Source organism: Bicyclus anynana, chromosome 26, assembly GCF_947172395.1.
Source record: "Bicyclus anynana chromosome 26, ilBicAnyn1.1, whole genome shotgun sequence".
Lineage (NCBI taxonomy): Eukaryota > Metazoa > Arthropoda > Insecta > Lepidoptera > Nymphalidae > Bicyclus > Bicyclus anynana.
The window spans coordinates 6,688,436-6,716,112 of NC_069108.1; the positions used below are offsets into that span (position 1 = coordinate 6,688,436).

A 27,677-nucleotide genomic window follows, 5' to 3' on the forward strand; every position below is an offset into this window, starting at 1 on the left:
CAATTCTGGCGCACACATGTCAATGTTGTTAAAATGAAGACATTTACTGAGAAGTAAAAAACGATCAATGCACATGTATGCGCCGAAACTAGGGGTAGGTAGTAAGTCAACGGCAGCACTCCAGTATTCCTCCAATCTGGACTTAACCACAATCCCCATCGCCAATAGTATCATTCGATACCATGACTTTGCTACGCTAAATTTTGGAAGAGCGTAATGGATAATTTCCTTTGCGACCGCGCAGGCCCACAGGGTTGGAGGCCGCAGGCCCACGCGTCACAAAAACAAAAATGATGTGTCGGAACTTATGTTCAAATTTAGCTCCAGAGGTCCTGGGTTCCAGTCCACCTAGTCACTATGCTATTACCTACTAAACTAACCTAACTTATCTAATTGAGACTGTGAAGCTATTTGAATGAAATAATAACGACTCACACTGAAAGTCCAGAAATTCTTTATTGGTCAGTTATTTCTTATTATATAACCAGAAACTATGATAAATTATATACGCTTAGTGCGAGTGATTTTTTCTCGTCCCACGGAGGAAAGAAGATGTGGGTTACTTGAACCGGACTCAAAGGCTCTAATGTCCCGGTATCTCAGTCGTTGTATTGAGAGCCCGTGGGTTCAAATCATACTACCGGTCACCAAACAACCCATAGCGAGCCTAAGAATTCGGTCAACAACGCGCGGGCTACGCCTCTAAACGGGAGGGGCATGCGCAGCCGTTCGCCGCCGGCGCTGGCTGGCCGCAGGACGCCGTTCAATGAATCGGTCGTTCGACTCGTTCGCACGCCAGCGCCACCATTCGCACGGACGGCAACTCGCGTGAACAGACACCATGACTTTGCTACGCTAAATTTTGGAAGAGCGCAATGGATAATTTCCTTAACTTTCCACCCATAAATTTCAGAACATTCTTTTACTTCTGTAAGTCAAGTTAAGATTGTTTGTTCTTTAGACATAGGGTAGAATTAAAGGTTAACTTTCTGGATTAGTGTTGGTATTAAAGGTTAACTTTGACTTATCTGAACTCTTGACTGATTGCAATATTGTCAAAATTTATTTAATATGATATTTGTATCAGAACAATTACTTTTACGCTGTTTAGAACCAGATGGTTCCTGTTCGTCTGAATCACTTGAACTTCTATCCTTCTTACGTTTGACTCTGAAGTTAGAATGTGAGACCTCCTCATCTCGTTGACTCCTATTTTTGGCTTTACCTCTTCGTAAAACCGGAGATTCAGCGCTAGACTAACGTCCACGTGTGCATGTAGGAGTGCGAAGAGATCTCCCCGATTTTCTTTGCTCTTGACACATTTCTAACTGCTAACCCTCTCCGTCAAACTTTTGATTAATATCTGTTTCGGTATCACGCATCCGTGATACCCCTGGCTGCTCGGAATAATATCTTGTGTTTCTGACCTGACCCTCCAACCTGGGCACTCCTGGCCAGCTCTCACGTCTGAGCGTATTATGCCTTAAATCTAGTGCTTTCTGACCCTGACCCTCGAACCTGGGTACACCTGGGTCTCCAGTAGTAGTACTTGGCCAGCTCTCACATCTAGACGTATTATCTACTCAAGCTCGCTATCACTGGCGTTCGCGGCATCATCCAGCTCCTCTGAGTTGAGGAGATTCACGAACTCCCTTGGGGGCTCCTCATCAACTCTCCACGGTTTTGACATACTATGCATAAAAAACCATTGTTATAAATAAATATATGTAAGATATTTTCGTAAATTCGAGGCACACAAACACTTTTCGCACTAAATATTTTTTTTTTTAATATTACAGACCAATACATCGTAACATCTTTTCAACATTTACATTCTGACAATGACAGCTTGACATGACAAGTGACAATTATAAGTTCTTGACGTTTAGTGTTGCTAACAAAATTAAAATAAATTAATCGGCAAAATTCTAACATTTCCCACACGGCTATCGTGCTCTAGTGAAACCCAAAGCTTAATGAGATCAGCTGATGTGGTGGTATTATTCGGACCTTCTGCAATACTTACTTAAAACTCGGGTGAGCTAATTCATAATTAGCTCACCCGAGCATCATCATTATTAACCCATATTCGGCTCACTGCTGAGCTCAAGTCCAACACACTGGCCCAATGCGGATACCACCTTTGAATGAAATTTAGAACCGTTAGATCTAACAGCTGACGCAGCAATCCTACGTTCATTTCGGAATCTAGACTGTGATTCAGGATTTTCGCGACTTGGTCCTACTTTAACGGGCCTAAAATATTTAACGATTTTTTCCGGTTTAGAAAATTGCGCAGCTTGCGCGCCAACCTTTACAGCCCTGTTTTCGGTGCCATACAGTAAACAATCTACAGCCTGACGTTTACTAAATCTAACACCTATTTTACAAGTTAATTTAAGTGAAATAATACTGTTCAAGATATTCTTCATACTACTTTAGGACTTTAGGTATTAAGTTCTTGACGTTTAGTGTTGCTAACAAAATTAAAATAAATTAATCGGCAAAATTCTAACATTTCCCACACGGCTATCGTGCTCTAGTGAAACCCAAAGCTTAATGAGATCAGCTGATGTGGTGGTATTATTCGGACCTTCTGCAATACCAATCTCTGTTACGGCAAAATGGCCATTGCGCTTGCATCTCACGATTTGTTAGGGTCCCAAGTACTTCGGATATAGTTTGCTGTCTTGTGAAAAATGAGTTTTTTATAGCTACTAAATCTCCAACTTTATACTTTAAGGCGTCATTTTTATGCTTCAGACATATTTGTACTTTGGACATTTGGATATTGTTCTCGCGATATTTATGAATCTTATTTTTATAGCAACGAACTAAATAAGATTGGTGTCCTAAAGTTTCGCAAGCAGCGCATTTTGCAGGAGGCTTGCCGCACTTAAAACTCGGGTGAGCTAATTCATAATTAGCTCACCCGAGCATCATCATTATTAACCCATATTCGGCTCACTGCTGAGCTCAAGTCCAACACACTGGCCCAATGCGGATACCACCTTTGAATGAAATTTAGAACCGTTAGATCTAACAGCTGACGCAGCAATCCTACGTTCATTTCGGAATCTAGACTGTGATTCAGGATTTTCGCGACTTGGTCCTACTTTAACGGGCCTAAAATATTTAACGATTTTTTCCGGTTTAGAAAATTGCGCAGCTTGCGCGCCAACCTTTACAGCCCTGTTTTCGGTGCCATACAGTAAACAATCTACAGCCTGACGTTTACTAAATCTAACACCTATTTTACAAGTTAATTTAAGTGAAATAATACTGTTCAAGATATTCTTCATACTACTTTACTCGCTTAGCAAGCATTCAGTCAAGAGTTCGGCATAGTCTTCGCGAGAAGGAAGTGATTCGATTAATTTATTTTCCCATCCGACCACGTAAACTTCATAGACGGTAAGCTTTGACACTGTTCTGGCGGAGTTTCGACGAAACTCCACAAACGGCCAGGGGCCCATAGCGAGCCAGGGGCCTATAGCGAGCCTAGGAATTCGGCCAACAACGCGCGGGCTACGCCTCTAAACGGGAGGGGCGAGCGCAGCCGTACGCCGCCGGCGCTGGCTGGCCGCAGGACGCCTTTCAATGAATCGGTCGTTCGACTCGTTCGCACGCCAGCGCCACCATTCGCACGGACGGCAACTCGCGTGAACAGATACCATGACTTTGCTACGCTAAATTTTGGAAGAGCGCAATGGATAATTTCCTTAACTTTCCACCCATAAATTTCAGAACATTCTTCTACTTCTGTAAGCCAAGTTAAGGTTGTTTGTTCTTTAGACATAGGATCGAATTAAAGGTTAACTTTCTGGGTTAGTGTTGGTATTAAAGGTTAACTTTGACTTATCTGAACTCTTGACTGATTGCAATATTGTCAAAATTTATTTAATATGATATTTGTATCAGAACAATTACTTTTACGCTGTTTAGAACCAGATGGTTCCTATTCGTCTGAATCACTTGAACTTCTATTCTTCTTACGTTTGACTCTGAAGTTAGAATATGAGACCTCCTCATCTCGTTGACTCCTATTTTTGGCTTTACCTCTTCATAAAACCGGAGATTCAGCGCAAGACTAACGTCCACGTGTGCATGTAGGACTGCGCAGAGATCTCCCCGATTTTCTTTGCTCTTGACACATTTCTAACTGCTGACGCTCTCCGTCAAACTTTTGATTAATATCTGTTTCGGTATCACGCATCCGTGATACCCCTGGCTGCTCGGAATAATATCTCGTATTTCTGACCTGACCCTCCAACCTGGGCACTCCTGGCTAGCTCTCACGTCTGAGCGTATTATGCCTTAAATCTAGTGCTTCCTGACCCTGACCCTCGAACCTGGGTACACCTGGGTCTGCACTAGTAGTAGTAGTATTTGGCCAGCTCTCACATCTAGGCGTATTATCTACTCGAGCTCGCTATCACTGGCGTTCGCGGCATCATCCAGCTCCTCTGAGTTGAGGAGATTCACGAACTCCCTTGGGGGCTCCTCATCAACTCTCCACTGTTTTACTTCTGTTAGCCAAGTTAAGATTGTTTGTTCTTTAGACATAGGGTCGAATTAAAAGTTAACTTTCTTTGATAGTGTTAGTATTAAAGGTTAACTTTGACTTATCTGAACTCTTGACTGATTGCAATATTGACAAAATTTATTTAATATGATATTTGTATCAGAACTTTTACGCTGTTTAGAACCAGATGGTTCCTGTTCGTCTGAATGACTTGAACTTATATCCCTTTTACGTCTGACTCTGAAGTTAGAATGTGTGACCTCATCTCGTTAACTCCTATTTTTGGCTTTACCTCTTCGCTAAACCGGAGGTTCAGCGCTAGACTAACGTCCACGTGTGCATGTAGGAGTGCGAAGAGATTTACCCGACTTTCTTCGCTCTTGATATATTTCCGACTGCTGACGCTCTCCGTCAAACTTGTACCCTTTATGGTCCAAGCCCTGGATCAGCTTCAATACACTTGCCTGGGTAGAGGCCTCTAGTGGATTAGCGAACTGCTGCGGTGGAGATTTCTTATGAGCGTGAATATCAAACCGCCATAAGTATCCGGTTTGAGATTCACATACCTCATAAGTTTTAATACCCCGATTCGCAGCTTTATTCGGAATAAGCTGGCCGAATGAGAGCCAGCCTTTCCACATCAAAAGGCTCTCCTCTAGTAAGATGTTCTGTGCCGGAGTATACATTTTTTGAAATTTACAGTTTAGATAACACTGACACACAATATTGGCTGTATTTTAGGCCTTGCCTCGGTGTAGTGCAATTCTGGCGCACACATGTCAATGTTGTTAAAATGAAGACATTTACTGAGAAGTAAAAAACGATCAATGCACATGTATGCGCCGAAACTAGGGGTAGGTAGTAAGTCAACGGCAGCACTCCAGTATTCCTCCAATCTGGACTTAACCACAATCCCCATCGCCAATAGTATCATTCGATACCATGACTTTGCTACGCTAAATTTTGGAAGAGCGTAATGGATAATTTCCTTTGCGACCGCGCAGGCCCACAGGGTTGGAGGCCGCAGGCCCACGCGTCACAAAAACAAAAATGATGTGTCGGAACTTATGTTCAAATTTAGCTCCAGAGGTCCTGGGTTCCAGTCCACCTAGTCACTATGCTATTACCTACTAAACTAACCTAACTTATCTAATTGAGACTGTGAAGCTATTTGAATGAAATAATAACGACTCACACTGAAAGTCCAGAAATTCTTTATTGGTCAGTTATTTCTTATTATATAACCAGAAACTATGATAAATTATATACGCTTAGTGCGAGTGATTTTTTCTCGTCCCACGGAGGAAAGAAGATGTGGGTTACTTGGACCGGACTCAAAGGCTCTAATGTCCCGGTATCTCAGTCGTTGTATTGAGAGCCCGTGGGTTCAAATCATACTACCGGTCACCAACCAACCCATAGCGAGCCTAAGAATTCGGTCAACAACGCGCGGGCTACGCCTCTAAACGGGAGGGGCGAGCGCAGCCGTTCGCCGCCGGCGCTGGCTGGCCGCAGGACGCCTTTCAATGAATCGGTCGTTCGACTCGTTCGCACGCCAGCGCCACCATTCGCACGGACGGCAACTCGCGTGAACAGATACCATGACTTTGCTACGCTAAATTTTGGAAGAGCGCAATGGATAATTTCCTTAACTTTCCACCCATAAATTTCAGAACATTCTTTTACTTCTGTAAGCCAAGTTAAGGTTGTTTGTTCTTTAGACATAGGATCGAATTAAAGGTTAACTTTCTGGGTTAGTGTTGGTATTAAAGGTTAACTTTGACTTATCTGAACTCTTGACTGATTGCAATATTGTCAAAATTTATTTAATATGATATTTGTATCAGAACTATTACTTTTACGCTGTTTAGAACCAGATGGTTCCTGTTCGTCTGAATCACTTGAACTTCTATTCTTCTTACGTTTGACTCTGAAGTTAGAATATGAGACCTCCTCATCTCGTAGACTCCTATTTTTGGCTTTACCTCTTCATAAAACCGGAGATTCAGCGCAAGACTAACGTCCACGTGTGCATGTAGGACTGCGCAGAGATCTCCCCGATTTTCTTTGCTCTTGACACATTTCTAACTGCTGACGCTCTCCGTCAAACTTTTGATTAATATCTGTTTCGGTATCACGCATCCGTGATACCCCTGGCTGCTCGGAATAATATCTCGTATTTCTGACCTGACCCTCCAACCTGGGCACTCCTGGCTAGCTCTCACGTCTGAGCGTATTATGGCTTAAATCTAGTGCTTCCTGACCCTGACCCTCGAACCTGGGTACACCTGGGTCTGCACTAGTAGTAGTAGTATTTGGCCAGCTCTCACATCTAGGCGTATTATCTACTCGAGCTCGCTATCACTGGCGTTCGCGGCATCATCCAGCTCCTCTGAGTTGAGGAGATTCACGAACTCCCTTGGGGGCTCCTCATCAACTCTCCACTGTTTTACTTCTGTTAGCCAAGTTAAGATTGTTTGTTCTTTAGACATAGGGTCGAATTAAAAGTTAACTTTCTTTGATACTGTTAGTATTAAAGGTTAACTTTGACTTATCTGAACTCTTGACTGATTGCAATATTGACAAAATTTATTTAATATGATATTTGTATCAGAACTTTTACGCTGTTTAGAACCAGATGGTTCCTGTTCGTCTGAATCACTTGAACTTATATCCCTTTTGCGTCTGACTCTGAAGTTAGAATGTGAGACCTCATCTCGTTAACTCCTATTTTTGGCTTTACCTCTTCGCTAAACCGGAGGTTCAGCGCTAGACTAACGTCCACGTGTGCATGTAGGAGTGCGAAGAGATTTACCCGACTTTCTTCGCTCTTGATATATTTCCGACTGCTGACGCTCTCCGTCAAACTTGTACCCTTTATGGTCCAAGCCCTGGATCAGCTTCAATACACTTGCCGGGGTAGAGGCCTCTAGTGGATTACCGAACTGCTGCGGTGGAGATTTCTTATGAGCGTGAATATCAAACCGCCATAAGTATCCGGTTTGAGATTCACATACCTCATAAGTTTTAATACCCCGATTCGCAGCTTTATTCGGAATAAGCTGGCCGAATGAGAGCCAGCCATTCCACATCAAAAGGCTCTCCTCTAGTAAGATGTTCTGTGCCGGAGTATACATTTTTTGAAATTTACAGTTTAGATAACACTGACACACAATATTGGCTGTATTTTAGGCCTTGCCTCGGTGTAGTGCAATTCTGGCGCACACATGTCAATGTTGTTAAAATGAAGACATTTACTGAGAAGTAAAAAACGATCAATGCACATGTATGCGCCGAAACTAGGGGTAGGTAGTAAGTCAACGGCAGCACTCCAGTATTCCTCCAATCTGGACTTAACCACAATCCCCATCGCCAATAGTATCATTCGATACCATGACTTTGCTACGCTAAATTTTGGAAGAGCGTAATGGATAATTTCCTTTGCGACCGCGCAGGCCCACAGGGTTGGAGGCCGCAGGCCCACGCGTCACAAAAACAAAAATGATGTGTCGGAACTTATGTTCAAATCTAGCTCCAGAGGTCCTGGGTTCCAGTCCACCTAGTCACTATGCTATTACCTACTAAACTAACCTAACTTATCTAATTGAGACTGTGAAGCTATTTGAATGAAATAATAACGACTCACACTGAAAGTCCAGAAATTCTTTATTGGTCAGTTATTTCTTATTATATAACCAGAAACTATGATAAATTATATACGCTTAGTGCGAGTGATTTTTTCTCGTCCCACGGAGGAAAGAAGATGTGGGTTACTTGGACCGGACTCAAAGGCTCTAATGTCCCGGTATCTCAGTCGTTGTATTGAGAGCCCGTGGGTCCAAATCATACTACCGGTCACCAACCAACCCATAGCGAGCCTAAGAATTCGGTCAACAACGCGCGGGCTACGCCTCTAAACGGGAGGGGCATGCGCAGCCGTTCGCCGCCGGCGCTGGCTGGCCGCAGGACGCCGTTCAATGAATCGGTCGTTCGACTCGTTCGCACGCCAGCGCCACCATTCGCACGGACGGCAACTCGCGTGAACAGATACCATGACTTTGCTACGCTAAATTTTGGAAGAGCGCAATGGATAATTTCCTTAACTTTCCACCCATAAATTTCAGAACATTCTTTTACTTCTGTAAGTCAAGTTAAGATTGTTTGTTCTTTAGACATAGGGTAGAATTAAAGGTTAACTTTCTGGATTAGTGTTGGTATTAAAGGTTAACTTTGACTTATCTGAACTCTTGACTGATTGCAATATTGACAAAATTTATTTAATATGATATTTGTATCAGAACAATTACTTTTACGCTGTTTAGAACCAGATGGTTCCTGTTCGTCTAAATCACTTGAACTTATATCCTTCTTACGTTTGACTCTGAAGTTAGAATGTGAGACCTCCTCATCTCGTTAACTCCTATTTTTGGCTTCACCTTTGGCTAAACCGTAGATTCAGCGCTAGACTAACGTCCACGTGTGCATGTAGGAGTGCGAAGAGATTTACCCGACTTTCTTCGCTCTTGACACATTTCTAACTGCTGACGATCTCCGTCAAACTTTTCTACCCTTTATGCTCCAAGCCCTGGATCAGCTTCAATACACTTGCCGGGGTAGAGGCCTCTAGTGGATTAGCGAACTGCTGCGGTGGAGATTTCTTATGAGCGTGAATATCAAACCGCCATAAGTAGCCGGTTTGAGACTCACAGACCTCATAAGTTTTAATACCGCGAGTCGCAGCTTTATTTGGAATAAGCTGGCCGAATGAGAGCCAGCCTTTCCACATCAAAAGGCTCTCCTCTAGTAAGATGTTCTGTGCCGGAGTATACATTTTTTGAAATTTACAGTTTAGATAACACTGACACACAATATTGGCTGTATTTTAGGCTTTGCCTCGGTGTAGTCCAATTCTGGCGCACACATTCCATTGTTGTTTAAATGAAGACATTTACTGAGAAGTAAAAAACGATCAATGCACATGTATGCGCCGAAGCTAGGGGTAGGTAGTATGTCAACGGCGGCACTCCAGTATTCCTCCAATCTGGACCTTACCACAATCCCCATCGCCATTATAAATAAAATAAAATAAATAAAATAAAAAGCCTTTTATTTCGCACATAAGTAAGCACATATACATATTAGTGTTAATAAAATTTATAAAAAATAAATTACAATTTTTAAATTTTTGTAAGTACAAACTCAAACTTGAGGTTGAGTAAAGTAACTACTTTAATACTTATTTATAAAGTTTAAAAAAAAATTTAGTGCGAACCCCTCTATTTGAGGGTGAAGGCCTCCTCCAGAGATGACCAGTACTCTCTATCTGTGGCTTTTTTCCTCCACTGTTTTCCAGCCGTCCTTTCAATGTCGTCTGCCCATCTACTTCTAGGTCTTCCTCTTTTTCTAGCACCCACAGGCCCTGTCCATGCCGTTAGCCGAGAAGTCCATCTATCGTCATTCATTCTTGCTACATGGCCCGCCCATCTCCATTTTAATCTCATAGAATAGTTTAGTGCGTCTATTACTCCTGTTTTTTCTCTTATAGTAGAGTTGCGAATTTTTTGAATTTTTCGAATTTTCATCATACTTCTTTCTATGCTCCGTTGGCATGAATTTATTTTGTTCTTGACATTTCGCGTGAATTTCCATGTTTGACAGGCGTATGTGAGAGACGGTAAGAGACAGGTGTTCATGACATTTCTCTTAATTTTTGTTGGCATTTGACTTTTGAAAATTTCTTTAAGGCTCCAATATTTCTTCCATGTCCCTTTTATCCTTCTTTCAATTTCTTGCTCGTTACTTTTATTATCAAAAGAGAGTTGCTTGCCCAGATAAATGTACGAATCTACAAACTCTATCGAAGTATTTTCAACTTTAATTTCATTTTTTAATGCATTTGTCATCAATTTTGTTTTTTTGAAGTTGATTTCTAGGCCAGACTGTCGGCTCGATTGTTGCAGCGTGTATATCATATGCTCTAGCTCTAGGCTGTTTTCAGAGAGCAAGACTAGATCGTCAGCGAATCTCAAATGGTTTATATAATTTCCGTTTATATTTAAGCCCATCGTATTCCAGTTTAACTTGTTTATAACGGTCTCTAGTACTGCAATGAAAATCGTTGGTGACAGCGGGTCCCCTTGTCTGGTTCCTCTTTTAATTGGAATAGGGGTTCCTGGTGACTCTAGCCTTACTCTACTGGTGTTGTTTTTATAAATGTATTTTATCACTCTAATGTATTTGGCCTCTACATTTTGCGAGTACAGAGCTTCCCATATTGATGAATGGAGTATAGAGTCAAACACTTTTTGTCTATAATCTATAAACGCTATGTAGAGTGGTCGTTGGAACTCTTGGTACTTCTCAATAAGTAGCTCTACCGAGTGAATGTGATCTACTGTAGAGTATCCTTTTCGAAAGCCTGCTTGTTCTATTGGCTGATGTGAATCAAGTGTAGAGATTATTCTATATTTTATAACTGAAGAGAAAAGTTTATATAGCGACGGCAGAAGGCTTATGGGTCTGTAGTTGCTTATGTCGTTGGGATTGCCCTTTTTATATAACAATATAATATCTGACTCTGACCACTGCTGAGGCGTTATAGAGGTGTCTAGTATTTTATTGAAGAGAATCATCAGAGGTGTGGCAAGAATGGTATAAGCCGCTTTTATAGCTTCGTTAGTTATTTATAGCCGCCATTAGTATCGCTTAAAGAATGTACAGTTCGTCGACAATGGTGTCCACCCAAGCAGTGATGCGGCTATTGGGACGGAGATTGTTTTTTTTCAAGATATTTTTATTTTATTTAAAGGAATACAGTAATTTACAAAAATTAAATAATGCAACCTTAAATATTTAAGACTTATCATATAAACACATTTTTTAGGCTGGCACGCCTTTTAAAAATATTTAAGCGATGTAAACAAACTAGATAATTATAACATTAATGAATAAGAATAACTATTTATTCTAACACAAGCACAGAATTCATAATATAGGTACACAAGTAAAATACCCAATAAAGATCACATAAATGACATGAATTTTTACTTCGTGAAACAAATAATCACTTATTGCGGGTAGGTCGCCGTTGGATCGGGCGGACAGAACGTCGCTTCGCCGTCGTCACCTATCGGTAAAGACATAGTGATGGGGAAACTTGTATCGACCATATTTATCGAGTCGCAATTTTTTGTCAGATTTACCTATCGATGAAATTAGTTTATTACGGCTAGTAGGGTTTATGATGACGTTAAACTTTTGTCAGTCTTTGATCGATGAAAATTTAATTTGAGAATGGAATTTTTTTAAGTTTGTTTTAAATGGAGTATTATAGGCAATTTTTAGGGCTTTGTTTTATATTACTTGTAATAATAATAATAATAATAATAATAAAGCCTTTTTATTCCAATATCCTCAGTTTTTTACATTATACATTGTGTTAGTGATTAATTTTTTTTTTTTACAAATGTACTTATAATATAGTGTTAGTTAATGTTAGTTAACTTAGATCTAAATTATTTGGGATATGGACCCCATTTTGGGTATAGGCCTCCCCCAACCTTTTCCACCTTTCCCTGTCCTTGGCTTGGTCAATCCAATTTCTCCCCACTGCTTGAGCGATGTCGTCTTCCCATCGCTGCTTTGGTCTACCGACTTTTCTTTTACCTGATGGACCCTTCCATTTGGTTGTTTCTATTGTCCATCTTCTGTCAGAACAGCGTGCGATATGACCAGCCCATTGCCACTTTATTGTCAGTGCCTGTTTCAGCGCATCTGTGACCTTCGTTTTTTGTCTTATATTCTCACTTCGTACTTTATGTATTTTTCTGATCCGTAATATGCTTCTCTCCATTGCTTTTTGTGTATTAGCAATTTTTTGTTTTATACTGTTTGTGAATACCCAAGATTGACAACCATACAAGAGGCATGGTGTAATACAGGAATCCATTACAATTTTTTTCATGTGTAGGCTATAGTTACCTTTTAATATCTCCTTCAACGACCAAAACTTTTTCCATGTCAGATTTATTCTTCTTGTCACTTCTAGTAAGTTACTATTTACGTTAAATGAGACTTGTTTCCCCAAATAAATATAATTGTCAACATATTCTATTAGGTGTCCGTTTACTTGTATTGGTCTTTTGTAAGTGTTGGTCATTATTTTTGTCTTATCTGTGTTCATATCAAGTCCTACTTTTTTACTTTCCTGATCGAGTGTTGTTATCATTTCCTCCAGGTCTTTAGGTGATTCAGCCATTATCACAATGTCATCTGCAAATCTTAGATGATTGAGATAGTTGCCATTTATCAGTATGCCTTTTTGTGCCCAGTTCATTTTGCTAAAAATATCTTGAAGGACCGCTATAAAAAGCTTTGGTGACAGCGGGTCGCCTTGTCTTACACCTCGTTCAATATTGAAGGGTTCTCCACTGGTCTCGAGCTTTACTTTGCTGGTACTGTTTTCGTATATGTTTTTTATTATATTTATATATTTTTGGTCGATTTTTAGCGAGTAAAGAGCTTTCCAGATAGCGCTGTGATTGATGCTGTCAAAAGCTTTGCTGTAATCTATGAACGCCACATAGAGGGATCTGTTGAATTCTCTGTATTTTTCCATTATTTGTTCTATTGTCTGAATGTGATCGATAGTGCTGAAACCTGACCGGAAGCCTGCTTGCTCTACAGGTTGTAAATTGTCAATATCCTGGGTTATTCGTTTCAGTAGTATTGAAGCAAATAGTTTGTACGAGCTTATTAGAAGACTGATTGGCCTATAGTTTCCTATATCTTGTGGATTGCCTTTTTTAAAAAGTAGGATAATATCTGACGAGCACCATTTTTTGGGAACTATTTCTGTGTCCAAGATCATATTAAATAATTTAGTCAAATGGTATAATAAAACTGGTGATCCCACCTTTAAAGCTTCATTGCTGATTCCGTCTGGGCCAGAGCTTTTTTCGTTTTTTAATTGTTTAATGTGTGTATACACCTCCTTTTCATCAATTGGTTGGACAGTATTAGTTATTATTGGATAGTTTATTTGGTTTTCAATGATGGCGTTGTCTCTTTTCTGATATAAGTTTTTATAGAAGTTTGTTGCGTGTTCGATTACAATCTTCCTTGTGCTGGTTTCCTCTGATGTATGGTTAAGGTTATGTATCCATTTTTTATGTGTGGTTAGATCTCTGAATGCCCTTTTTGTACTTCTGAATTTTCCTAAATTATTAGTTATGATGTTGTATCTGTAGTTGCAGTAATCTTTTTTTATTGATTTATTTGTAGTTTTGTACAATCTGCTAAGTTCATTTTTTATTTCTTTATTCTTCTTTCTTGTTTTTATTAATTCTGTGCGTCTATTAATTAAGATTTCTGTTTCCTTGCTGAATATTTTATGTATTTTGCCTTCTGGTAGCTGTTTTGTTGTTGTTAGGCTATCAAGTATGGTCCTTTCAAGCTGATCGTAGTAAATCTGTACGTCGGTAACTTTGCTTAGTTGGTCTGAAGTTTCCATGATTTCTGTAAGATTCTTTAAATATTTTTCAATCTCTTCTTTTGTTTTTGGTCTATTTGTCATAGATTTAAAGTTTTTTCTAGAGACTTTCGGTAATTTTAAAATAAGAGTAGCTCTAACAAGCCTGTGATCGGAGGGGAATTTTAAATTACTAATAACCTCAACGTTCGTTATAATTTTTGGAGCAATTGACATTATGAAGTCGACTTCGTTGGTAGTTTTTTTATCTGGAGATATCCAAGTCCATTTTTTATTGCTCTTTTTTTTGAAGAAGGTATTCATTATTGCTAGTTTGTGTTCGGAGGCATATTCTATGAGTCTTTCTCCTCTTCCATTTCTTTCGCCGAAGCCAAATTGGCCAATGATTTGATTATTATCCGTTTTTATTTTCTGGCCTATTTTTGCGTTAAAGTCTCCAATTACCAGAACTTTGTCATCTGCTAGGGAGTGAGCTTGATTTAAGTCTTTGTAGAACTCACAGATTTCGTCTTCGTTCGCTTTATCAGTTGGTGCATAAGCCTGTATTAGAGAGAGTCGAAAATTATTAAACTCCATTTGCAAGAGCGCTACTCTTTCTGAGATACCCGTAAATTTTATTACTTTGTTTTTGTGCTCTTTTTTAATAAGGAATCCTACTCCGTATAAGCCTTTTGTTTTACCTATATAACACAAGACATTGTCCTTGTATTCTTCGATGTTACAGCCCATTCGTCTGACTTCTGACAGACCTATTATGTCGTAGTTTATATCACTGAGAGCATAGGTTAATTCAAGATATCTTTCAAATGACGATAGAGATCGTACATTATAAGTGCAAATTTTTAGTGTGCTTTGATTTGTCCTTCTGTTGTTATTATTTTCGGTTGGAGGGTAGTGGTCTTCTTCCCCCACGGTGACCGGCCGGATTGGGGTGATAGATTTTGTTTTAGTAGTTTGTTTGTTTGTTGTAATGATTTTTGCGTGGCTGGCGGTGCATGCTAGTTTTTTGAACCTGAATAAGAAGGTTGTCCTCGAGTTACATAATCTAGAATATTGTTTGTGTTTGTTTTCTTGGAAGCTGGTCTAGTTGTGTTTGTTTTATCATTAGGAGACTCTTTTGAGTCTCTTTTTCTTTTGAATTGGTTGGTTTCTTTAGGATCTTTTATTATTAGTATATCTTTTTTTAAATAGGCTATCTTGCCCTTCTCCCGCTCTTGCAATAGTTGAGGCACCAGTTCTTTTCTTTTAAGTAAAACCTCTTTTGAGTAGTCCTCCTTAATCGAAATGTCTGATCTCGTTAGGTCTCCCTTTTTGTATTTGTTCCTGAGAATTTGGTTCCTTTTCCATATTGAGGTAAAACCAACCAGTAAAGGGCGAGTTCCTTTGCCTTTGGCCCCTAATCTTTGTACGGTATTTATTTCGTAGGATTGTATATTCGTGTTAGTTTCTCTTTCAATTATCGTTTTTGTGTAATCAATTAAGGATCCCTCTTGCTCCATCTCGTTTACTCCAAAAAATATTAAATTGTGTCTTCTTTTGTTATCTTCCAGGGAATCAATCTTGTGTTGTAAAGTTTCAACTTTAGTTTTTAAGGCTTTATTTTCTTCAATAACTGATGCAAGTTTCTTATCCAAACTTTCCAACACAGTTTCAGTTATTTGTTTGGTTTGTAGTGCCATCTCTTCTTTTATTTTGTTGAGAAGTAATTCCATTTGGTTTTCCATAGTTGACAATCAAAGTTGAACTTGTCTGAGTCCTATTTAATATTTTATGTAGAAACACTGGGTACGTTTGACATTTGACAAGTGACAGTTTGAGTCAATTTTATTTTGAGTCAATTTGACGTTTAGGTGACAGATTTCTTTTATTCACTGCTCTCAATCATACAGCGTTTCTCTGACGCTAAATCCTGAATTCAGAATTCACCACCGCTGTATCGGTACGGTCAAATATATTCCATTAATGTTTTCAATTAGTAAACGTTTCTTGATCAAATAACTATTTATGTAGAAATGTAGAAAATAAATTTATAAACGGAAAAAATCTTTGGCCGTAGCAGGTTTCGAACCACGGTATATCGTCTCAAGATCCGCGGTACATTCCACTACGCTACGGTGAAGCTTACAAATATTTGTGAATTAAGAGGTGTGATTAAGATAGTCAATATTCTGCTGTAGGACGCGTCAAAAGATTATTTTTTTACCCACAACGAAAAAAAATAAAAAATTGTTTTTAGTATTCACAAAGGTTCTTTTGGCACTTTTAAACGAAATTTATCACTTTAGATAGTTGGAAAAAGTTATGCACAACACTTTAAATTAAGTTTTTAAATATTTTCAATGTTTTCGATGTGCTGATTAACTGTTATTTGTACAGTGTTAAGATCACAGTTTTATGTGGTAAAAACTTGATATCTGTTCTTACAAACACTTTTGCACTTTCTTTGCACTGAGGTAATACGTAACAAACTTGTATTATGTTAAAAACAGGTGTATTGTAATTTTAGTTAATAATTTTATACGGAGCCAATGTTTACTTGTCGACGCTAGCGCCGCCGCAACAAAAAATATATTACTTGTAGATTTTTGTAATTAGATTTACAAATACTACTCCAAATGGGAGGGACGGAGATTGTGGTTATCGAACATTTGGGATTCCACTTGTTGCGCGTATCTATTAGTTTCTGAGGCAATATGTTCCATAATGGGCCGATCCCATACCTCGGTGAAAATGTTGTATGGATCGGCGGTGAACAAGTGGGCCCCACATTTTCGACGGAGAACGTTTCCCGCCTGGATTCTGGACTGCGAAACGCTCTCCAATCGAATATCAGCTCAGATGTCCTGTGTGATGTGGTGAGTGGTGGTACTAGTGCCTAGCTCGACCGGCGCTGGCTCAGCATAGTCAGCATCCAAGGGCGTTTCAAGGTGCTCTGGTACACCCTTGAAAATTCACCAGCATGGATGACGGCACCTTGTCTTCGTCGCTCTCGTCACTATCGTCGCTTCCTGTAACAAATCATGCTGGTACACCCTTGAATTCACCAGCATGAATGACGGCACCATGTCTTCGTCGCTCTCGTCACTATCGTCGCTTCCTGTAACAAATCATGCTGGTACACCCTTGAATTCACCAGCATGAATGACGGCACCATGTCTTCGTCGCTCTCGTCACTATCGTCGCTTCCTGTAACAAATCATGCTGGTACACCCTTGAATTCACCAGCATGAATGACGGCACCATGTCTTCGTCGCTCTCGTCACTATCGTCGCTTCCTGTAACAAATCATGCTGGTACACCCTTGAATTCACCAGCATGAATGACGGCACCATGTCTTCGTCGCTCTCGTCACTATCGTCGCTTCCTGTAACAAATCATGCTGGTACACCCTTGAATTCACCAGCATGAATGACGGCACCATGTCTTCGTCGCTCTCGTCACTATCGTCGCTTCCTGTAACAAATCATGCTGGTACACCCTTGAATTCACCAGCATGAATGACGGCACCATGTCTTCGTCGCTCTCGTCACTATCGTCGCTTCCTGTAACAAATCATGCTGGTACACCCTTGAATTCACCAGCATGAATGACGGCACCATGTCTTCGTCGCTCTCGTCACTATCGTCGCTTCCTGTAACAAATCATGCTGGTACACCCTTGAATTCACCAGCATGAATGACGGCACCATGTCTTCGTCGCTCTCGTCACTATCGTCGCTTCCTGTAACAAATCATGCTGGTACACCCTTGAATTCACTAGCATGGGTGACGGCACCGAGTCTTCGTCTTCGTCGCTCTCGTCACTATCGTCGCTTCCTGTAACAAATCATGCTGGTACACCCTTGAATTCACTAGCATGGGTGACGGCACCGAGTCTTCGTCTTCGTCGCTCTCGTCACTATCGTCGCTTCCTGTAACAAATCATGCTGGTACACCCTTGAATTCACTAGCATGGGTGACGGCACCATGTCTTCGTCTTCGTCGCTCTCGTCACTATCGTCGCTTCCTGTAACAAATCATGCTGGTACATCCTTGAATTCACCAGCATGAATGACGGCACCATGTCTTCGTCTTCGTCGCTCTCGTCACTATCGTCGCTTCCTGTAACAAATCATGCTGGTACATCCTTGAATTCACCAGCATGGATGACGGCACTATGTCTTCGTCGCTCTCGTCACTATCGTCGCTTCCTGTAACAAATCATGCTGGAACACCCTTGAATTCACCAGCATGGATGACGGGACCATGTCTTCGTCTTCGTCGCTCTCGTCACTATCGTCGCTTCCTGTAACAAATCATGGATTGTTTTTAAATCTTGTAGGAACCATTTTCGTTGTGACCCATCCCAAACAAAATAGCAGGAACTTACCGTTAAAGAGTGACGAGAGCGACTAGTCGAAGGCTGCGGTGCTGGATGCAGGTTCATTGGAATGTTTGAAGAGTTTGAAATACATTCGACAAACCTGGAACAAAAGCAATGTTGTAGTATCCTACACATTTAGCGTGAAACACACAGATACATCTCAAGTGGGCATTTAATATTTAGTTAATTAATAACAAAAAAGACAAAACAATATTTCATAAGCTACTTACATAGCGGGCGAAGGTACCGAATACTCTGGTTCTAGTTCTGGCTCTCGTGGTCGTGGTAGTGGAGATAGAGGCCTCAGACTCGGGCGATCGGATCTAGATTTTATAAAAAATGTTAAAAATTTGTAAGTCAGTATTAAAACTATAATAATATACTGAAGCAGAACTAATTACGGTTGCCACCTGCGCTTCCTTTTGGCGTGTATGGGCTTCTCGAGGACCCTATCTGCCGGCAACTCATCAATGTTGGTGATCACGAGTCTAAAATTTGTAATGATCCAATTATTTCAATATGATTTTACTTAGTAAAAAGAAAGAAATTAAAATTAGTAAAATATGTTTGTAATTTAGACAAGGCTATATTTATATCAACATCTGCTGATATAAGACAGGTATCATCTACAAATTGGTAAATCTCACAGTTTTTAAATAAATTAGTGACATCGTTAACGTAAGTGATGTAGTGCATGGGTCCTAACACTGAGCCCTGTGCTGTGCCTTCCGAACTATGCTTTCTGTCACTATATTCATTATCCACTTTAACTATGTACGTTCGGTCTTTAATGTAGTGTTGACACCAGTTCTTTAAGGGTCCCCTTATGCTTATTTCTTTTTCATTTCATTACTGAAATTAGAGAGCAGTTGTGTTGTACTTTTTTGAGCCTGAAACCCGTATTGTGAGTTATTTATTATATTATTATCAGTGTAGAATTTCGAGACTTGATTGCCTATGTATTTTTCTACAATCTTATCTATAGTAGATAAAGTTGTGACGGGTCTATAATTTTCATAATCTTTGCGACTTCCCGTTTTATGTATCGGTCTAACAATGCCTGGATAGTAATTCGTGGAAGCTTCACTTAGAGACGCAACCAATGACTATTGCCATCCTTGTTTATGTAACTACACGTAATGTAAGTTAGAGAACGATAGAATTTCTCTACAACGTGTTATAGTCTAAGAGCCCTCGCTCACTGGCGCCCGTATTCTTTGCGTGTGGTTTCTTTCGCACTCTACTAATGTAGAGCGGTCCTTGGGTTGCCCATTTGTAGGGTTTTTAATTCTTCACTTCTGTGATTGCTGTCTTCTGATTTGTGCCCAGATAGAGCTGGACAGGAGTCTCATGATGGAGTCACTTGGTTTCCTCTTCCCAAGAGAATATCCCGTGGGAGAGCCCAGCGGTCGGGCGGGCGTGCGTGCCACGGCGCTATTTCCCGGATATGTGGGTGTTGCGCCGTTTCGGTTTTTGCGTAGACTCGGATCGACTGGTTGATGATGACCGAGTCTAGGTCCTCAATACGGAGCCCCTGGCAATAGTCAGGTTCCTCACGTATCGAGGGGCGTTCACGATTCGGCGCAGGGCCATAGATTGTTGTGCTCGCAGCGTCTTTCGGTTACTCTCCCGCGCGAAGGCATACCACGCAGGCGTGGCATACGTTAAGATGGAACGTACATAAAATAAATAATAAAAAAAAATAAAAATCGTTTATTTCACTTTCTAAATTTACATAAATTAGTGCTAGTTTGGAACCTTCTTTTAGGGGTAGTAAAACTACCTCTGTATTAGAAGGCTCCGCTCTTCCATAGCTAGTACAGAAATATCAGATTCTAAATGAACATTACAAAATTATATTACGTTGTTGTTTCGCACGTTTGTGTGTGTGTGTGTTTTTTAGGATATAAGTTTTAATAAAGATTCTACTTCTTCATAATTCTGTGACGATAAATATTTAATAACTGTTTTCTTGCATTCCTTAATATTACTGGGTATATGTCGAGTTTTTTGTTTATCTTATTATATAAAACATCACATTACAGACATAGGTGTTGTACGTTCCGATCTTTGTCTTCAACGGCAGGCGCGAGGAGAGTACCGGTGCCAACATCCATACCATGTTGAATACGATTCTCGTCCGCTCACTGGCAACTTTTAGTTGGCCGACTAAGTTGCCGAGTATACTAACCGGTAAAGCGACATATGACAGCCCGCAATTAAATCGCCGCAACTAATAAATTGGGGACCGCGATCACGCAAAATTAAAAAGATGCCCAATTATCGGCCAACTGCTCGTTAGTACGGTTCCTCTATGCAAGCTCGCGGACTATACAACTTTGTTGCTCAGTCGCCCGGCAAAAAGTGGTGATTTCCCCACGTTAGTTCCCGTCACTTGTAGCTAACGAAACATTAGAAGACCTAATTAATGAAGTTGAAAAAAAAGGCCAGCATTGTATTAAAAAGACTTAAAGCAACTGCGACGTAAACATTAAAAAAAAATGATGGGAGGAAGTCTGCCAAGCTTTAATTAACTGATTAACATCAGTAATTTTATTTAAGTAAGATTCCATGTCCGGAAATGCTTTTAGTTTTAATGCAAACATCGTGCGTAACAGGCCTAACCGCCTCGTTAGGCTTCTTCCTTTGTATACGTTTTGTAGTTTACGCCACGCCTCATAAGCTGTTTTGCATTTGTAACGTGCGTCAATACATTTGGTTGCACGAGAAGGCAAACACGTGCTAGTGCTTTTCGCTGATCCTTGTCATCAGCATCCTTTTTTGTTCTATATGATCCCACAAGTCCTCGTGTATGAGTAACATTTTTACCGTAAATTTCCATGTGCAGTGGTTCTCTGCGCCTTTCAGCTTCTCGATGGTGATGCGGTCCATCTTGAAGTAGTTTATAAGCTATGCACAAAGAGTAGATATCCGATGCACTCCGATGCACGCCGCACGCCCACGCCGCAGCCACGTGTTGAGCATAAAATGATCGCGTATTGTTCATTTAATGACTCCATGTGTAGGTGACACATTTTATTTATTCGCGATGTATCATTATTTATACCTTGTGACTTGGTGGGTCCAACTGCCCCTTTTTGAGCTCAGTTGAGCCCGCCTTCGCGTCACATCAACCCGGTCCGATCGTCGCGTCGGGCTGGGACTGGGTTTGTTTTTTTCCCTATGAGGAATTCGAATGAAACACGGTAGCCAAAACACTGTTCGATATATTATTACTTTACAATACATACATACACGACACTTGATGACGGGCGCTCACACTAATACAAATTTGATACTATCCTACCTAATCGCGGTAACGCGGTTACACGACACGGATCCTCCACTTGCCGTAGGTCGAAAAGGATCTTCGTTCACGTTGTGGACATTCGCCCCTAGGATACAAGAAAACACTGGGCCCGAAGGGTGGCCGACCCTCTGACCGTGACTGTCTTATACCCTTGTTGTCTTGTAGTGGTGGAGTCCTTGCTCGAGCGGTCTGGCTTCTGTATCCCCGTTTCTCGTCGAGTTGAGTCGTCAGTCCGACGTAGTCTGCGCCGACAGCTGGCCTTTGGTAACGTTGTAGGTATGTGGGAGTGGTGGAGTCCTTGCCCGAGCAGTTAGGTTAGGTGTTAGGTTCCGTAAACTCCGTTACAACCTAGCACACGTCGATCGATGTGATCGTAAGGCAAATTTAACAGACGAAACATTTTATCTGATTACAGACATGATGTGCTACCGGAATCCAAAACAGCGCGACCGATATGTTCGTGATTGTTCGAATCGTACAATTTAACTAGCGCAGTCGATAATAAAACGTCTCCGCGGCGTCTAGTTCCTACTTGACTCGCGGAAGACACGCTCGCCGATAATGTTAAATTGTTAATTGCCGGCGGACGGAGTCGCGCTGATGATACTACTGTCAATGCGCTCAGCAGGCACTGCGGGTTTCAGTTTGTCTGCAACACAGACCAAAAAGGAATGTCTCCGTTTACAAAATTTGCAACCTGGCTTTTTGCACCGATTGGCAAAGTGAGAGTGACTAAGACAAACAAAACAGACCTTTAATGTAGGTAATAGTTGCAAACGTGCTTCGTTACTTAAAGCTAAAAATTGAGAGCAACTATTTAGTTTGTGATCGCCATTGCACTTTGGACACGAATCTGTCAAATCAAATGTGGGTTTACTATTAACGATAAAATTACTATTAATATTATTTGTGGAAACAAGTGTTTTTTATTTGGGTTGTTTAGGAGGTTGTTGGGTATGACGCGAAAACTCAATTGTCTCTAGTACATTTATACGTAACTTCATAAAGTTTCAAAGACTTTTGTACTCTTCCCATTCACGGTACGTTTTACTGTCTAATTTAATAGTGACCATGTGAATGAGAAGGGTATCCCATTGTTGGACAGGCTCACCTAATGAACCAAGAGCACGAAGGGTTTTATTTAGATGGTCCAATATATTTTTCAAGTTTGCCGCGGTCTCCCGTGTAAGAGCGAGGCCCCATTAGTGCGTTGCGCTGCGTTGCGTCGTCGCAGCGTCGTCGCTGCGTCGTTTTCCATACATTTTTTATGACATGCCCCATTAGACCGTTGCGTCGTCGCGCGCGACGTTTCAACGGATCGACGGACAAGAGACTATAGCGGGAGGGAGGGTGATGCGCTGCGTTGTCGGAGCTCCGCTGCGACGACGGACAGTGATGCACTGCTAGAGGAGAAAGCTAGACGAGCGTAACGACATTTTCTATTTTACCATGAGTGAGCAGGATATTGATATAGATTTTCTCATATCCTTGGTCCAAGAAAGACCCATTATATGGGATAAATCACACGAACATTACAGTGATAAATTTCGTAAAGCGAATGAATGGGTAGCTGTTTGTAAAAAAATATTTCAAGATTACGAGGAGTTTGAGGACCAAAAAAAGAACAAAATTGGTGAGTTGTTATTTATTATATTATTTGTAAATTCAATACATAAGTTAATTTATATCTTTTTCAACTGCCATGGTAAAGCCCCTTCTGGACTCATAAAGTAATTAGCAAATTGATCTCTGATAAAATTTTCGGCTAATGATTCTTCATTGCTATGGGGTCTCAATTGTGAGAACCTACTTATTGCCATATTGTCTTGTTGTTTTAACCCATCGTGTTGTATAACAAAATTGTGTAAAACACAACATGCTTTCGCAATATTAATAGTTAAATCATATGACGTATCAATTGGCCTATGTAAAATGCGCCATTTATTTGCCATGATCCCAAATGCACATTCCACGTATCTACGTGCTCTGCTAAGGCGATAATTATAAACTCTTTGTTTCACATTGAGATTGGATCCGCCGTATGGGCGCATAACATGCTTACTTAAACCAAAAGCTTCATCACCGACGAGTACATAAGGGATGGGTGGCTCGTTATTATGATCATTTCCAAGTGGTTGAGGATCAGGCAATGGTAATTCATTTCTCATTAAAATCTTGTACAGTGTCGAATTTCTAAAAATAGTAGAATCACTTTCCTTACCATATGCACCCACGTCGACAAAAACAAACTTATAATTTGAGTCAACAACCGCCAGCAAAACAATTGAAAAATATTTTTTATAATTATAAAACAGAGAGCCACTTTTGTCTGGTTTTATTAAACGTATATGTTTCCCATCAATTGCCCCGAAGCAATGAGGAAAGTTAGCTTTGAGATCAAAATCTAATGCAATATTTTGTAGTTTTTCTACTGTGATCTCTTCTATGTACAGTGGTCGAACATATTTCCATATAGCTTGACAAACTGACGAAATAGTTCTAGAAATTGTTGCTCTTCCACGTTTAAATTTGAAATGCAAGTCGTTTATCGAATTTCCGCTGCCTAAGTACCTGAAATAGAAACACAAAAAAATAAACAGGGTGGCCCATTTAGATTGGTCAGTGTAGACAAGTTAGGTACTTACACATTTTTTTCTTTCTTTGCAGGTAACGAGGTTGTGAAAAAATGGAGAAGCGTGAAGGACAACTTTTTTCGATACGTAAAAAAAATAAAAGAAAACAGTTCGTCTGGATCAGGGGCAAAACAATTGAAGAAATATCATTATTACAATCAGTTGCTGTTTTTGATGAAAGTTGCCCAAAATAAAACTGATAGTAGCCTTGAAATGGTGTCTGAAGAAACGGAACGAAATGAAAACACAGCATCATCTTCTCCATTTCCTACAAAAGAAATGTCCTCGTTACCCCCAGGTCCTTCTCGCTACGTGCCTGCAAGCCGTAAGAGATCAAACCAAGCAATAGATGATTTCGAGGCGCAAGCATTAAAAGCGTTGCAAGAGAAAGAAAACCGCCACTTATCATTTTTCAAAGGAATTTTGCCTTCTTTGGACAGCTTTACGGAATTACAAACTTTGACATTCCAAAGCAAAGTTATAAATATCATTACCGAAATTCGGTTCGGGGAACAGACTCAATCAACAACATGGCAGTCACGCGGATATCAAACTGGACAACAGTATCAAGCAACACCATTGCAGTCACGCGGATATCAAACTGGACAACATGCCCAGTCACCATCGCCATCATCGTATCGAACAGATGAATTCGAAGCTACCTACTCAACCAACACTACGATTAATAATTTTACTGATGATAGTCAAGAAGAAGATTATAACTTTGCTTTGTTACCTAATAGTAATACTTAAATTAAACTGTTTTTAAAGATAATAAATTAATAACTGATTAACATTACGAGTATTATGATATTTGAATTACTTACCTCAATGTAATACCAATCATTTCAATTGGTTCTAAAGGGTTCCTGAATTTGGTATATTGCTTTTTTATATGTGGTTTTAAGGTTTCAACCAAATTATTAAAGCTGGCCACACTCATTCTAAAAAAATTAAAAAATGTATTTTCATCTAATAACAACTCCCTATATTCCTGCATAAAAAACTGACCATCACTATTTCTTAATGCTATCAAAGGAGATATCCAGAATCTTCTATGATTTCTACGTTTATTTCGGCGGTGCCGTAATAAAAGCAACAAAAGAACACGTTTGTATCTATCCATTGCAAAGGCTGAACTGAGACGCAGCTGCGTCGGCGTGCATACCCTCTTGCGTTGCGTTGGCGCAGCGTCAACGCAACACAGGTGTGGCATACAATGCGTTGTTCCGTTGCGATGACGCGACGCAACGCAGCGCAACGCACTAATGGGGCCTCGGCCTGACCGGGTCGATGTTAAAAAGGGCCGAAACATGATTTTGCATTAACAATCGTTTATTGTCGAACCGGTCACACAAGAGTTTCCAAGCTACTTGATAGTTATTAGATGTCCATGGACTGATTGACCATGAATAGATTCATGCATTTTGTGATGCTTCTCTCAACGCTTACGCTTCATGTATATATGTATGGACTATGGATATCATCTCATTCACGTGATCTTAAACCCTTCGTAGCCAACCGTGTAGCAATGATACAAGAAACTACATCCTTTGGCCTTTGGAGACATGTACCAAGGGACAAATAATCCAGCAGATCTAGCATCTCGTGGTTTAGAATCCGTAGAAAATAATGAATCAATCACCTCGTTCGCTGCCGAAGAAGGCATCAAATTTAACTTTTCTCCAGCTTATTCCCCTCACTTCGGTGGGCTTTGGGAAGCAGGTATCAAATCCGCAAAACATCATTTACATCGCATGTTAGGTAATAATCATTTTACCTACGAAGTATTATCGACTTAATTTGTGCAGATAGAAGCGATATTAAAATCTAGACCTCTTACTCCACTCTCGTCTGATCCAACCGATTTACTTCCTTTGACTCCTGGGCACTTCATCACCATCTTTATTAAACGCAAAAACAAACCGCCTAAATCGCTACCAACAAATAGAACAACTCAAACAACACTTATGGGAAAGGTGGCGCAATGAATTCCTGTGTGATGCAACAACGAAATAAGTGGAGAATCAGCCAAGGCCACTTACGTGAAGACGATATGGTGGTCGTCAAGGAAGCCAATATGCCACTGAAATAGCGAATGGGGCGTATCATAAAACTTTACCCTGGAGCAGACAATATAGCACGTGTATTCGATGTGTTAACGGCAAAGGGCGTCATTCGTCGTGCTGCACACAATCTATGTCCTTTGCCTACCGAAGATCAGTCTCCTCAACATCTCACTATTGTTGAGGGGGGGGGGGGGGGATGTTCGAGCCTAAATACGCGGCAACCTTACGATACGAGCCGACCCGAGCGCGAGATTTCACGAAGCATACCGAAGGAAGACTAAGGCGAATACGAAGCGTCGGCGGCCATTACACACAAAAACTTCGTCATTTATATACGTCTTTTATTGTACATCTTGATTAAAAGTCATTTACCTAATAATTTGTCAAAACTCAATAAAATCAAACCACAAACGAACGAGCACTATTGTTTTAATCCAACATTGCCACTGCTCTCAAGCAGCATCAAGAAGCCAAGGATCAACTGTCAATGTTGCAGGCCATCTGCGGAATCGGGCAAGATCTGAAATGTCCACTATACACATATTTCAGGGTTCAACCCCACCGTCTCCGTTGACCGTCTACTGGTCACCAACTCTTCACCACCTAGACCTACTGTCTTGGTTCGCTACCTACTTTCTCCGTGGAACGTCTACGGGCCAAAACCACCACTAGTACCCCCCCGCCGTCTTCTTGTTGGGACTGGCACTTCACCACATCGGACTACAGGGCAGTGGCATTTTGGAACTTTAATAATTAACGTACAGCAATTGAGATATTATGTAGAACCCACGTCTACCCCCTAGTGATTTTCTATCTAACCTCGTAACTACTATCATGAAAAATAAATTGTGTTATACCTTTTCTATTTTTTTATTTGTAGCGTATTTAAATTTAAACTAAGCAAACTACAACGCGACATTTGCAAGAGTAATGAGAAACTGGTTTGATGGTTTGGTGACGTCATTGGATGAAGCTGCGCATTGCGCGTCGAACCATTGGTCTCATGAAATAGATTTCAGTCAATCAGAAGCCGGAATTCAAAAAATAGTGACAGCGCTCAAGTCGGTTGGCGTCGCAAAACCGCACAAGTCGTTATAGTAGAGGAGCCGAAGAGACGAAGTTACTCGAGCGCGGCAGATAAACATAAGGGACTATACCTTACACTTTGTCGAGTACCTCCACCGAGTATGAGCCCTTAATATTGGTGGGTACGTTTAGGGCAACCAAAAAAAAACTAACTTCATAAATACTCAACCAGCACGTCAGATTAAGATAAGGTAAGTGAGTT

General features: G+C 40.5%; 2 protein-coding genes across 2 annotated transcripts in view; one reads left to right on the plus strand and one right to left on the minus strand.

The window, feature by feature from the left end:
- Positions 1-15,739, minus strand: part of LOC128199637 (uncharacterized) — a 42,381-nt gene extending 26,642 nt beyond the window's left edge. Inside the window, exons 1-3 of the mRNA XM_052889879.1 lie at positions 15,056-15,739; positions 14,460-14,555; positions 12,654-13,229 (exon numbers count right to left, since the gene is read on the minus strand). Of these exons, the coding sequence (XP_052745839.1) occupies positions 12,654-13,229; positions 14,460-14,555; positions 15,056-15,739 (1,356 nt within the window). The remainder of the gene's footprint in view (positions 1-12,653; positions 13,230-14,459; positions 14,556-15,055) is intronic.
- Positions 15,740-19,155: 3,416 nt separating this feature from the next.
- LOC128199586 (uncharacterized) lies at positions 19,156-27,250 on the plus strand. The gene is made up of 2 exons (XM_052889712.1): positions 19,156-23,320; positions 24,355-27,250. Exons 1-2 carry the CDS (start codon positions 23,137-23,139, stop codon positions 25,071-25,073), a joined length of 903 nt encoding a protein of 300 aa, XP_052745672.1. The 5' UTR covers positions 19,156-23,136; the 3' UTR covers positions 25,074-27,250.
- Positions 27,251-27,677: the final 427 nt, after the last annotated feature.

Coding starts and splice junctions, on each gene's coding strand:
- LOC128199586 (XM_052889712.1), top strand. CDS start 23,137: ATGAGTGAGCAGGATATTGATATAGATTTTCTCATATCCTTGGTCCAA. Junction 23,321..24,354: donor CCAAAAAAAGAACAAAATTG/GTGAGTTGTTAT, acceptor CTTTCTTTGCAG/GTAACGAGGTTGTGAAAAAA.